The sequence below is a fragment of the Salarias fasciatus genome, chromosome 10 (assembly GCF_902148845.1).
Source record: "Salarias fasciatus chromosome 10, fSalaFa1.1, whole genome shotgun sequence".
Classification (NCBI taxonomy): domain Eukaryota; kingdom Metazoa; phylum Chordata; class Actinopteri; order Blenniiformes; family Blenniidae; genus Salarias; species Salarias fasciatus.
In genome coordinates this window covers 10771321-10782972 of record NC_043754.1, presented here as the reverse complement: position 1 = coordinate 10782972, position 11652 = coordinate 10771321, and the positions used below count along the sequence as shown (strand labels likewise).

Sequence of the window (11652 nt, the reverse complement as noted above, 5' to 3'; positions counted from 1 at the left end):
TGGCAAAGCATCTGGGAATTGAGCAGAAACATTACGCCGCACATCAAAGTGGACCAGATCATCACTCAGCAGTCAACAGACGTGGAGCCATTAGAAGCCGTCCCAGCGGAGCCCGGTTCACCCACCGTTAAGAAGCACACAGAGTTTAAGTAACACTACTACTAAGCTGTGTGTGTGTGTCGTCTAATCTTCTGCTCACAGCTAATGCCGCGCGCCGCGTATCACGCTGTGACTTTGGAAAAGATTTCAATCACAGGAACAAAAACCAGAACGAAAACTTTAAGAAGCTCAAAGCAAAAAACAAACCGAGTGGAATAAAAAGCCATTTTTGTGTCTATTTTAGATAAAATATGAGGCAAAAATCTCTTAAGTGTGTACTTAAATTCTGTTGATCTTCACGGAGCTCCTCTATTTACCATGATTAACACACTCCTCTGTAGTGAGGCCGAGTCTAAATCCCAGCCAGAGCTGCAGTAGAGCAGCTGAGTTCAGCAGAGGGAGCCACACAGACTGTGGAAAACCCAGTAAAACCAGATCTTGTGCAAATTTCAGAAAAAAAACCTTCCAACAAGATGAGAAGCTTACTCATTTATTCAAGTCAAAGTGAAATATTCAAAAAGACAAACCCTTCTGAAGCTGGTGAGGTAAGTTTACACACATTTTGCTGAATGTTAAGAGCCACTTAAAACATTTGGCACATGAACTTCTATGTTGTTGTGCATGAGAGGTCACTGGGTAGGAATAAACTGAAACTGATTCAGAAACTGGATGATCAACAGAAGACATATAAATAGTTCCGTTACCTAATATAGGCTTATCGTGAAAATGGTTCATTATGGAGTCGCGTCCCTTCATCGCTGATGTTCTTCAAACATTTCTCAATATAAATACGAGCAGCATCTTAAACGGTTCAGAAGTCCAAAAGTTGTCCTTCGTAGATTTACTGTGGATCTGGAAAACTCTACAGAGAGAGAGGCGCACGGCGTCAGACCACCGGCATCCCTTGCTGCTGCGCGGCGTCCTGCAGCTGCAGCATGACGGCGTCCTCCCCCGCCGGGGTCAAGCTCTCCGTGAGGACGTAGAGCACGCTCTCCTCCTGGCCCTCGGCCGGCTCCTCCGTCCGCTGCTCCTCCAGCAGCACTTCTCGCAGCTCCACCTGCACCTCTGGCGGAGCAGCGCGAGCCGACCCCTCCTCCACCCCGCCGCCGCCGCCACCGCCGTCCTCCTCCTCCGCCTGCCTGCTCTGCCTCTCCCTCATCAGCTGCTCCGTCAGCTCCACGCTCTCGTAGCGAATCAGCTGCAGGCGCAGGAAGCCGTCCTCATGTTCTTTGTACCTGACGGAGCCGCGAAACGTCATGTTTAGATTTTGATCGATGAGAAGTAACATCTGTTTTCTCTACCCTCATATAACCAAATATAACTTTTAGGTTAAAAAGATGTGAAAAAGGTGTGAAGTAAATTTAAAACATGATGGGGCTTCACTGTTTGATATTTAATTATGTAAAAAAATGAACTTCTAAAATTGAATTCAGTTTTTTTCAAAATGCACCTGAACTCTACATGTCAGAAGTGAGTATCATGAATCAAAGGATTTGGTGAAATCGCCCATAAAAAAAACCTCACATATATTTGTGAGGGCAACCTTACACTGAAAATTTGGGCTATACAAAAAAAGTTTTTCTTGAATTTCCTATTTAAAAATATAAGCTTGCTGTATTGTATTTAGGTCAACTCAATTTGACAATTAAAATAAAAATGTATTCTGACGATAAACTCAACTTCCAGATTCATTCTTCAGCTGATTCATAGTAAATTTACAAACTGAACACACTCTAAAATTAACTGTTAGTGTTAAATGTTTACATTTTTGGAGATTTATTTCCAGAAAAACCATCTCAGTTCAGTTTCTTTGTTTTACACACAGTACTAGAATCACATCTATTTGTTGTGAGGTTTTTGAAAAAAAAACGGCTGCCGAATTTTCATAGTTGACCATTAAATCCTAAAGATTAAACAAGGAAACTGCATATGCTTCATTCTGTAGAGTCAAACTCACATTCAGACCGACATGCTCTTCAGTGTAAACAGTTAACCTCACAGATGTCCTTTCTCCATCATGGTTACAGTATAAATCTTAAAACATTTCTGATTATATTATCTGAAACGGCACACCCCTGATCAATACGAGCCTGACCTGAACCTGGGGTGTCCAGACGGCCATTTGAACTGGTGCTTTTTGTGCAGATGCACAGTGAGGTTGTTGCCCCGAGTGAAGCACTGGTCACAGACGTGGCATTTGTAGCGAGCGATGAAACTCCCCTAATAACAGAGAGTAAAGGGAAAAGAACCATGAGAGGCCTTCAAACTCTAAATGTGAACAAAGTCAACAGTTATTAAAATAAACAACACACACAGATATGGACAGGGACCCATTACCTCGTGCTCTCTTTTGTAGTGGATCTTCATCGTGCCGAACGTCCGGCAGCTGAAGCTGCAGCCGGGAGCGTCGCAGCGGAAGGCCGGCTCACTGCTGTGGGTGTCCAGGTGTTTGCGAAGGTCCACCAGATTCTTGCAGCTACAAAACAACAACAACAACACTACTTAAGCGATAACCAGGCGAGCGGGAATTCGCATGACTGAAGCTCAGGGTGGCGTTCTACCTGTACTCGCAGTATTCACAGCTGTACGGCTTCTCGTTGCTGTGGCGGAACTTGATGTGGTTACGCAGTGAAGAGGGCGATGGACAGGTCATGTCGCACAGCGGGCATTTATAGTGGCTCACTGTCCAGACGAGAAAAAGACAAACAGTTATGAGATTCAAACTATTCATGTACAAACTAATCTAAAAGTCAGCTCAAGGTCAGCTGAACACAGATCTGATCCTGTGAACCTCCGGGCGAGCTGGCGGTTACAGTGGCAGGTGTAAAACAGGAGGAGCTCACCATGAGTGCGCATGTGGTCTCTCAGGAGTCTCTCTGTTGCAAAACGTTTGGAGCAATGAGAACACTGGAATCTCTGACCTACAGCCAAACACACACAATGGAGAGGATATCAGTGGATTAAAGCTGAATTTAGCCGATCTCGTACCGCTGACTTGACATTTGGAGTAAATTCACCTTCCATGGCGCTCTGCCGAATGATGTGGTCGAACAGCTTGGTGTTATTGGCGTACATGCCCCCGCAGCCCGGACAGGCCACCACCTTCTCCTGGGTGTGGCTACGCAGGTGCTCCCGCAGCTTCGGGCGGCCTTTAACACTGGCTTCACAGTCTGAAGGATGACAGGCGAAAAAATTTGGAATTTCCAATACTACACCCTTGGCATGAAAACAATACATGCTCACGTAATACTTTATTTGAACCACATTTCCGGAAAAAAAATGTTTGCAGAATTTCTGAGAAACCAAGAAAACCCACACCTTTCCATCCACAGCGTATTGGAAATTCACACTCGCCTGCTGGGACTTCGACGCAGAGACTGTGCATCTCCACGTGCCGATAAAACCACTCTGGATTCTCATACGGCGGTTGCTTCGACAGAAACAGAGAGGGAAGAGGAAGTTAAAAATTAAAACCAATCCATTTCACAAAGCCGCACAGCAGCACGTTCTATTTCTATATCCACCTACCTCACAGTCGTCCCAAAGGCAGGTGAAATTGTCTGGGATTTCAGGGACGACGTTGCGGTTCTGGTAGGCGATTGAGCAGCTCCCAATTTCCGGCTGGGCATTGAGAACCTGCTGACCCAGCTGCTTCAGCTTGGTGTGGTAGCAGTGAAAGAACACGTGGCGTCTCAGCTCTTCTGAACCCTCCACAGAACAGAAGCCACAGTCCCTCCAAAGACAGTTTTTCTCTCCTTGGGACAAGAAGCAAAGACACGGCATAAGGAGGGGTCACACGTTTCAGGCTCTGCTGTAGACTCGTTTTATTATTTTACATAAGATTTTCATGTCGAGTGATGGGCAGCTGCAAAGAGATGTACTGGTCTCCACGTTTGCTTTAGCGAGATATTCCCCCTAGTTGAAGTTCAGGACGCACTTTGGGGCTTTTCTACAGGCATACCTCAAAAAATTTGAATATCATGAAAATGCTACATTTTATTGTCACTTATTTCAGAAAGCCAAACCCAGATGTGATGTAGGCTCATGACACAGAGTGGAATATTTAAAGCCTTGGAAATTTTGAGGATGATGGCTTAAAAGATAATGAAAATCCAATATTCAGTGTCTCATAAAATTGGAATATTCCATTTAGATTTAAAAAAAAAAAAGAATATTTTAAACCAAAATATAAGGCTGCTGAAAAGTATGTTCATTTCTATGCACTCAATACTTCATTAAGCCTCCTTTAGCATGAATTGCTGCGTCAATGCGGCGTGGCGTGGAGGCGATCGCCCTGTGGTTCTGCTCAGGCGTAATGGAAGCTCAGGTTGCTTTGACAGCAGCCTTCAGCTCATCTGCACTGCTGGGTCTGGTCTCTCCCCTTCCTCTTGAGAACAGTCCAGAGATTCTCTGTGATGTTCAGATCAGACCAGGTCACTCAGGCAAAGTAACACCACGGTCACTGAACCAGCTTTCGTACCTTTGGCAGTGTGGGCAGGTGTTAAGTCCTGCTGGAAAATGAAATCAGCATCCCCACAAAGCTTGACAGCAGAAGGAAGCATGAAGTGCTCTAAAATATTCTGCTAGATGGCTGCATTGACTGGACTTCAGAAAGCTCAGTGGAGAAACCAGCAGATGACATGGCAGCACAAATCATTGCAGAAACGTCACACTGGACTTTAAGCAACCAGCTTGTTTAGCAATGGCCTTTTGTGGCAGCCCTCCTTTTGGAGGGAGTCACTGTCTTCTGGACATCTTTTAAGTCAGCAGTCTGCGGAGACTCATGCGGAGTCTCCTCCATGACAGTGTAGCCGACCGACCCCGACTGAGACCATTGAAAGGTTGAGGGAACCTTTGCAAGTGTTTTGAGTTCATTAGCTGAATAGGGTGTGATACCACGTCTTACCAAAACTTATCTATTTCACAATATTCTAACTCTGAGACACTGAATTTTGGGTTTTCATTATCTGAAAGTCATCATCCCGAAAATGTCAAGCGATAAAGGCTTGAAACCTTTAACTCGATGTGTCATGAACCTACATCATATACGGGTTTGACTTTCTGAGATGACACAAAACAAAACTTTTCATGATATTCTAATTTTTTAGTATACCTGTGTGTGTCATGCTCTTGTTCTGCAGGGACAGATTATCTCTGAACAGTGGTCACCAAATTGGTTTCATATTTTATAGGAGAGAACCAGAATACACTCATTCAAATAAATTCAAAAGAATGACAAATGAGCAGTTGAAGGAGTGACAGCTGTGCGACTCATGAAGATATTTTTAGTCAGAAGTTGACTAAATGTGATGTCAGTGAGTAAATCTAAACTACATGGCACGGACACAAGCAGAACTTAGGGCAGCAACAGGCTCACTGCTGGAAAAGATCATAGAAATTGCATGTAGGAACAGCTTATAAATAATGCAAATACTACTTTGCACAAAAGTGGAACCAGTATTTCTTTTAAAGACCAATATTCACAGACACATGAGAGAACTGAGGTCCACAGAGATTCACTGGTTTCTGTCAGGTCCAGGGACAGTTTCAGTGTGAACCCCACCAGGTTTGGAAGAAACAACCACATTTCTAGAAAGGAGGTCAGCTCTGTTTAACAGACCTGCTAAGTGTCGCCTCACCTTCCTCCGAGTCTTCTTCGTCCTTCTCTGCCGAGCTCTCCGCACTGAGATGAGTCTCCGCATGTTTACAGAAGTTTTCCATGCGACTGAACGACTCCTGACACGACCCCCATTCACAGCCCAGTTTGAGAGTTTCCTTCTGAATGCGTTTGTTGGGAGGCATCGCTCAGTCTCACCTGTTTCACCGACAGGCTGATGCTACCTCCATCTAGCTAACAGCGAACAGCCTCTGGTAGTGTCTTTAAATCTTCAGCACTTCTACACACGAGTCCTAAACCTCGCCGAAACCATCTGACAAGGCAAGAGAAAAGTTATAAAGCAAGCGTTAATACGCGTTAGCGGCAGACATGAGCAAGCTAAAGCTGCGAAGAAGACATTGCACTCATTTTCAAAGGGGTCCTACACGTGTGCAACACAAACATAGACCGTGAGGAAACAACGAGCCAGTACTACAGTTCCGCCTAAAAACCGTCTTCAAATTCTCTCTTTAAATAGGTGCGTTGATTATTGGTGGGAGAAGTTTTTGCCACTTGCACATGTTTATGCAGAGCTCGTGTGTGACTGACTCAAAAATGGTTCATGATCAACTAAACTTTTATGCTATAGAAACAAATCATGATGTATTGGAGTCACAGTGATTGGTGTCAAAAATATGTAATAATGATCACACGAATTTTCAGCCTTTTATTTCATAACTTGCTTTTTCAATCTCAATAGTGTACAGTATGTTGTAGTTACATTCTTCAACAAAACAGTCCAGTGCCAGCTGACTTCACATTGATGTTTGTTAAACCCCTTGGAGAAAGGGTAGTTCGATTATGTTTGGTATGTCAATCACAATCAATTTACATTAGTCTGGACATCCTGAACCATCTTTCATCCTAAAGCCTTTTTTTTAACAAGACTCCACACAAATCATCTCCCTGGAGGGGTTTGGATTGATTTTTCGCACCCTCATATTTTCCTCACAATAACTGCTTTGTTTATGTTGGTTCCAGAGGTAAAAAAAAAAAAAAAAAGAAAGAAAAGAAAAGAAATAAGCAAAAGAAAAAAAAGATCTTCACTTTTCCACTCATGCATGGATCAGTAGTCATGCAAAGTAATGTTTGAAGTGTGAGGTACATTTTCCTGATCCCCACTCGGCCCAAGCAGGGACACTGTTCTGTTATTCTTTTACATTTTGTCAAAGGGCTATCAAATATTTACATTTGAAAAGCATGTCAGCCCAGGAATTCGACTACATCTGAGATCACATTATCTCACGGTTGCTGTACTTTCCTTTACAAAACCAAGTACAAAAATATACTTTCAGGCAAGACACACGTGTTAGTTCAGACTCAGTAACAATTGCTTGCCTGTAATTACTGAAAATCCTGTGAATAAAATGCAGAACTGCTGTCAAACCAATAGTGCTTAACCTTGTATGAGATATGATCTAACAATGTGACATATATAATTGAGACTTTCAGTTTCTCAATTGCAGAAGGAATCAGAGGCAGAAGAAGGAACGATGAGGTCATGAAATCTTTAAAAAGGCAGATGAATCATGAGCCTGTGAAACGGTTCCATAACAATATGGGCTTCAGTCAGCTGTGTGCGCTCTTCCCTGGGAGAGCCGTCTAGACGTCGTAGAAGAGACGCACCAGATGGTAACGGATCCCAAAAGCCACTGCGCTGCCCATTACCTGAGTGAGACACAGACATGAGCTCCATCATGTGGCTAACGCGATTAGAACAATACTCAGGTAGAGTAGGTTGTACCTGTATGATGAGCATGATGACTGTGAGGTTTCTCTCGTGGATGGGGCCAAACACTTTCAGGACCAGATTTATTAAAGTCATGTTGTTGCACTCAATAAATTCATCGTCCCCCTCGTGGCCTCTCCGCACCTCGAGCAGCTTCAATAACTCCGCCACCTGTTGGGGGTCAAAGATGTTATTGTTTTCAACCAATAAACACAGACTGCCTCTGATCCGCCTCATGCCTGTTTACCTGCGTTCCTTGATGTATTTTATTAAGAGGCAAGCTTAAAATCTGACATGATCTCTACTTGTGAAGATTTTTTTTTAAGCGACTGAAGTTGCAATAATGAAACAGTGATTACAGGAGGCTGACAACATGAGTGAAATAGAGCAGAAACAATCAGCTTTGCTGTTCAAAGCAACTCGCAAGTAATATCGCTGAGTGAAAGGGAGGATTTGCTGCACAAATTGTGGGGTGGTGAATTGTTCATGAGAAAAGAAAAGAAAAGAAAAGCAAGAGAGACTTTTCCAGATTTTCATCAAAAAGAATGAATGTCAAATAGTAAAAAAACAAACAACAACCATACCTTCATAATGAGTTGTCCCAATTTAGAGAGGTCCTTCATTTTGAATTTAGAGTAGCTCATGCCCAGTTTGCCAGATTCAGGATTCAGTCTTTCACAGATAACAACAAAGACAACGAAAAAATGTTAATCGACACAAACAACAACAACAGAAAACAATTCCAGGCTGCTGGAATTAAAGCTGTAATGAGCAGGTTACCTGGGGAGCCGATGTCTGGGACAAGGGATGATGTGGAAAAGCTGAGGCAAGGAGTAGATAAAGTTGACCACTTGAGGAATGAAGAACAGCAACATGGTTTTGCTGAAGTGTCCCAGAATGCCAACCACGGCAAACGTCATGCCGGCAAAGTAGCAGAAAGTGTCCCCGACAAACACGGACGAAGGATACCTGTGACCAAACAGGATCATGTCACCAGACTGCAAATGTGTGAAACTGGTCTTTTCACTTTAAAATATAGAAACAGAAATTAAAGTTCCTCAGATGATGAGTGTAACTCACCAGTTGTGATAAAAAAGTGCCAGCGTGGTGAAGAAGAATGGAATCATGAAGTAAAGGGAGAAAACGTGGTCATCACGATAATCTCCTGATGCATAAAAGAAAAAGAAATCAACCAAAAAAGAAATCAACCAAAAGTTAGATCAAATGTGTTCAGCTCCCAATACTATCATTTCATAATGGCTGATATGCTTTAAAATTGTAAATGATGTGATCGCAGGATATTTCAACCATGATTTCATGAGAAACAACAAAGCACACACCACTGAGCTCCAGCAGGTTGAAGATGATGATGGAACCGGAGATAAACAGAGCCTGACCCGACTCGATGCCGTTGATGCCGGCCAAAATGTTAATGGCATTTGTGCAGAACACTGCAAGCATTCCCATGTAGACGTAGTAAAGGATACCTACAGTGGGGAGAGCACTTTAATGCAGTAGGAGTAACAATTCAGACATCAGGTGGAATGACTTTAATAAAATATATTCATGTATTCAATGATTTAATCAAAGTCAATGACAATTTTGACAAATAATATTATTTTTCCTGATACTGATAGAGTTGTCTGTGACAGATGTCTGTATTTCAAATGATATGCCCTGGAAAAAGAAGACACTAAAAAGATTAGATATCCAATCCTTTGTTGCCCTTCAGAGCATGTAACAAAGAACTACTTTTTTACTTGTTGTTCCTTTCAGGGAATCCCAGGATCGAGCAACAAGAAGTTGTGGAGGACTACTTGCTTACCCAGATCCAGGTGGAGTCCAAGCAGAGCTCTGAAGGGCTTCGGCACGACTATGACTGTGTTGCCAAAGTTGGTAAAATAGACCATGAGCAACGGGAGGGAAGCCATCGTTGGAAGCAGGAGCTTGTGTCTCCACCTGAGGTTCAACACATCATCGGCAAAGCCCAGGAAGATCATGCAGCAGATGGCCAGAAGTGCACCTATCAGCTGCACAAACTGACACGAAGACCACAGGGATCAGAGCTGCACTTCAGGTTTGAGAAGGAACGTGATGCTCATCACTCGACTCACCTCATCATGAGGGAAGCCCGTGCACTGATCTCCTACAAAGCAGCTGAGAAAAGGCACTGGGATGAAGCAGAACAGGATGATGAGGAAGACTGTCCCACTGATGACTCCTTGAGACTCTGGACTGCAGGAAGCGGGCAACAGAAAGAGAAACAAAACCAGATTGATCACAAAGAAATAATCTCACTGACAAAACAGTCACACTGAATTCATGTGATGGATATGAAGCAGACTCACACTTCCTTCTTGGATGTTTTGTTTAGGTCCATTCCGTACAATCTTGCTGAAATAAAATGATCTTTGAAAGCCGGGATGAGTTTCAGCGTGGCCATGCAGCCCAGGGCGGACATTAAACAGTTGATCACCAGCGGCAGGACGGGTACTGGTGACATGTTTCCAGGCATTTCGGTGGATCTGTCTGTGACAGATCAGATCACGTTTCAAGCTAATCTGACGTTGCCTTCACAGGCGATCGATGAAGGAGCTGTGGCAGTTCACAGAGGGACAAAGCATGTCACGTCGTCTTCCTGACAACAAAACGCACTGCAGCAAATCCACTGTTAAAGGAAAACTGCTCCATAATTCAGAGAGATAATCCACGATCTGTCATTGCGGTTTGTTGATGGCATTATCTGCAGACTGTGTAAACTCCACGACTCACACCAGTTTGTCAATGAAGTCTAGAATATTAGGATATGAGGATACTTCCGGTCAGAATTCTCAAAACAAAAGTATCCAAATTGTTCATCCTTACGATCGAATATCCGTTCTATGAGACTGCATCAGCATTGAAAAAAATACAATATTTTACTTCAACTATAGGTCGCATGCAACAATCGGCTTTAGCGCAACGTTCAAGTGGCTCGGACGACGCATTTGTGAATATATTTTGAAGTTTCACTTCCGCTAACGATCCAAACAGAGCTGCCTTAACCCGGAAGACATTTCTTCTTCTGTGGTGGTTCGCTGGAGTGCTGCCATCTGTGGACAGTTTCTTTCTTTTTCTTTCCCAGATCTCTCCTCTTGGTGCTCTTTTGTGATTTATTGATTATTATTCAACAAGTATTTTCAAGTATTTTCTGATAGTCATCAGATAAAAACAATTGTTCCAGCTGTTTTAATCAAATTAGAAACATAAACAGATTCAAGAAGTGCAATCAGAGATTGTTATTAATTATCACTTCACCTGAATACATTTTCTCTGACATTTATTAGAGGGGATATGAGTATCTAATAACAAAATGTAATAGTAATAACCAGCAAAGAAAACGAAAATGAAAACATGCATTTATACAGTTCCTCACACAGATCTTGGATTTTTAACACCTGTGTTGGTGACTGTCAGTTGCATCAGTTTCAACCTTAAGTTACATCAGGGTTTCAGTTCTGCTTTCAGAATGATGTACCTTTATTGCAATCAGTCAGCTATTGATGAGGGCAAAGTACACCAGAGACAGGGCACCAGTCCATCGCAAACACAAAGAGACGGGCAACTAAGACTGATTTAGGGTAATCAGTTAACCTGACATGCATGATTTTGGGCTGTGGTGGGATACCTGAGCACCTGGATGCATGAGGGAGAGCATGCAAACTCTACACATAAAGGTCTGGCCATTATTTGAACCCCTAATATTCTCACTGTAAGGCAAGTTTGTTAATCACTGCTCCACTGCTCGTGTCATATGTATATTTTCCCTTTTGAAGTCTCCACTTTTGGAATTTTTGTTCCAAATAGAGACACGTTTTTAATTGCAAACTCTTATTTACAGTTAATATTGCTTGTTGTATAATGTAATTATTATACTATAATCTAATTATTGTTTTCTGACAATGCAATAGTGTTTTTTTAATATAAATATTCTCATCTTTTTTGCTATGTGGATCTGCTGAGAGAATGGAATTTTCCCATGTATGATGAAGTATTATCTCTAAAAAGACACCACACTGTATTTTGTTCGCTTGAGTTCAGTTTGAGAAATGTAACTATTCTTTTTTATCAATACTGAAGTTGGAAATAATAAAGAAACAAAAAAAAAAAAACATCCTGGAAAAATATG

At 42.5% G+C, this 11652-nt stretch overlaps 2 protein-coding genes across 3 annotated transcripts; both read right to left on the bottom strand.

The window, feature by feature from the left end:
• Window positions 1-575: 575 nt before the first annotated feature.
• hinfp (histone H4 transcription factor) lies at window positions 576-6139 on the bottom strand. Of its 2 annotated transcripts, none has more exons than XM_030100391.1 (9): window positions 5739-6139; window positions 3628-3854; window positions 3418-3529; window positions 3117-3269; window positions 2943-3020; window positions 2661-2781; window positions 2437-2575; window positions 2195-2319; window positions 576-1334 (listed from the first exon to the last, which is right to left on the bottom strand). In XM_030100391.1, exons 1-9 carry the CDS (start codon window positions 5899-5901, stop codon window positions 986-988), a joined length of 1467 nt encoding a protein of 488 aa, XP_029956251.1. In that variant the 5' UTR covers window positions 5902-6139; the 3' UTR covers window positions 576-985. The 2 variants fall into 2 exon arrangements, with proteins under 2 accessions (XP_029956251.1, XP_029956252.1); XM_030100392.1 differs by having other exon boundaries at window positions 3454-3529.
• A 281-nt stretch (window positions 6140-6420) lies between these two features.
• dpagt1 (dolichyl-phosphate (UDP-N-acetylglucosamine) N-acetylglucosaminephosphotransferase 1 (GlcNAc-1-P transferase)) lies at window positions 6421-10259 on the bottom strand. Its single transcript, XM_030101688.1, has 9 exons — window positions 9833-10259; window positions 9599-9719; window positions 9310-9523; window positions 8825-8971; window positions 8565-8649; window positions 8265-8453; window positions 8069-8156; window positions 7500-7655; window positions 6421-7423 (listed from the first exon to the last, which is right to left on the bottom strand). Exons 1-9 carry the CDS (start codon window positions 9997-9999, stop codon window positions 7358-7360), a joined length of 1233 nt encoding a protein of 410 aa, XP_029957548.1. The 5' UTR covers window positions 10000-10259; the 3' UTR covers window positions 6421-7357.
• Window positions 10260-11652: the final 1393 nt, after the last annotated feature.

Excerpts from the sequence above, each read along its gene's own strand:
- dpagt1 (XM_030101688.1), bottom strand. The coding sequence starts at position 9,999 with ATGCCTGGAAACATGTCACCAGTACCCGTCCTGCCGCTGGTGATCAAC. Across the intron at positions 8,454-8,564 it reads GCACTTTTTTATCACAACTG|GTATCCTTCGTCCGTGTTTG; the intron begins GTGAGTTACACT and ends GTTTGGTCACAG. Across the intron at positions 7,424-7,499 it reads TCATCATGCTCATCATACAG|GTAATGGGCAGCGCAGTGGC; the intron begins GTACAACCTACT and ends TGTCTCACTCAG.
- hinfp (XM_030100391.1), bottom strand. The coding sequence starts at position 5,901 with ATGCCTCCCAACAAACGCATTCAGAAGGAAACTCTCAAACTGGGCTGT. Across the intron at positions 3,021-3,116 it reads TCGGCAGAGCGCCATGGAAG|GTCAGAGATTCCAGTGTTCT; the intron begins GTGAATTTACTC and ends GTTTGGCTGTAG. Across the intron at positions 2,320-2,436 it reads ACTACAAAAGAGAGCACGAG|GGGAGTTTCATCGCTCGCTA; the intron begins GTAATGGGTCCC and ends CTCTGTTATTAG.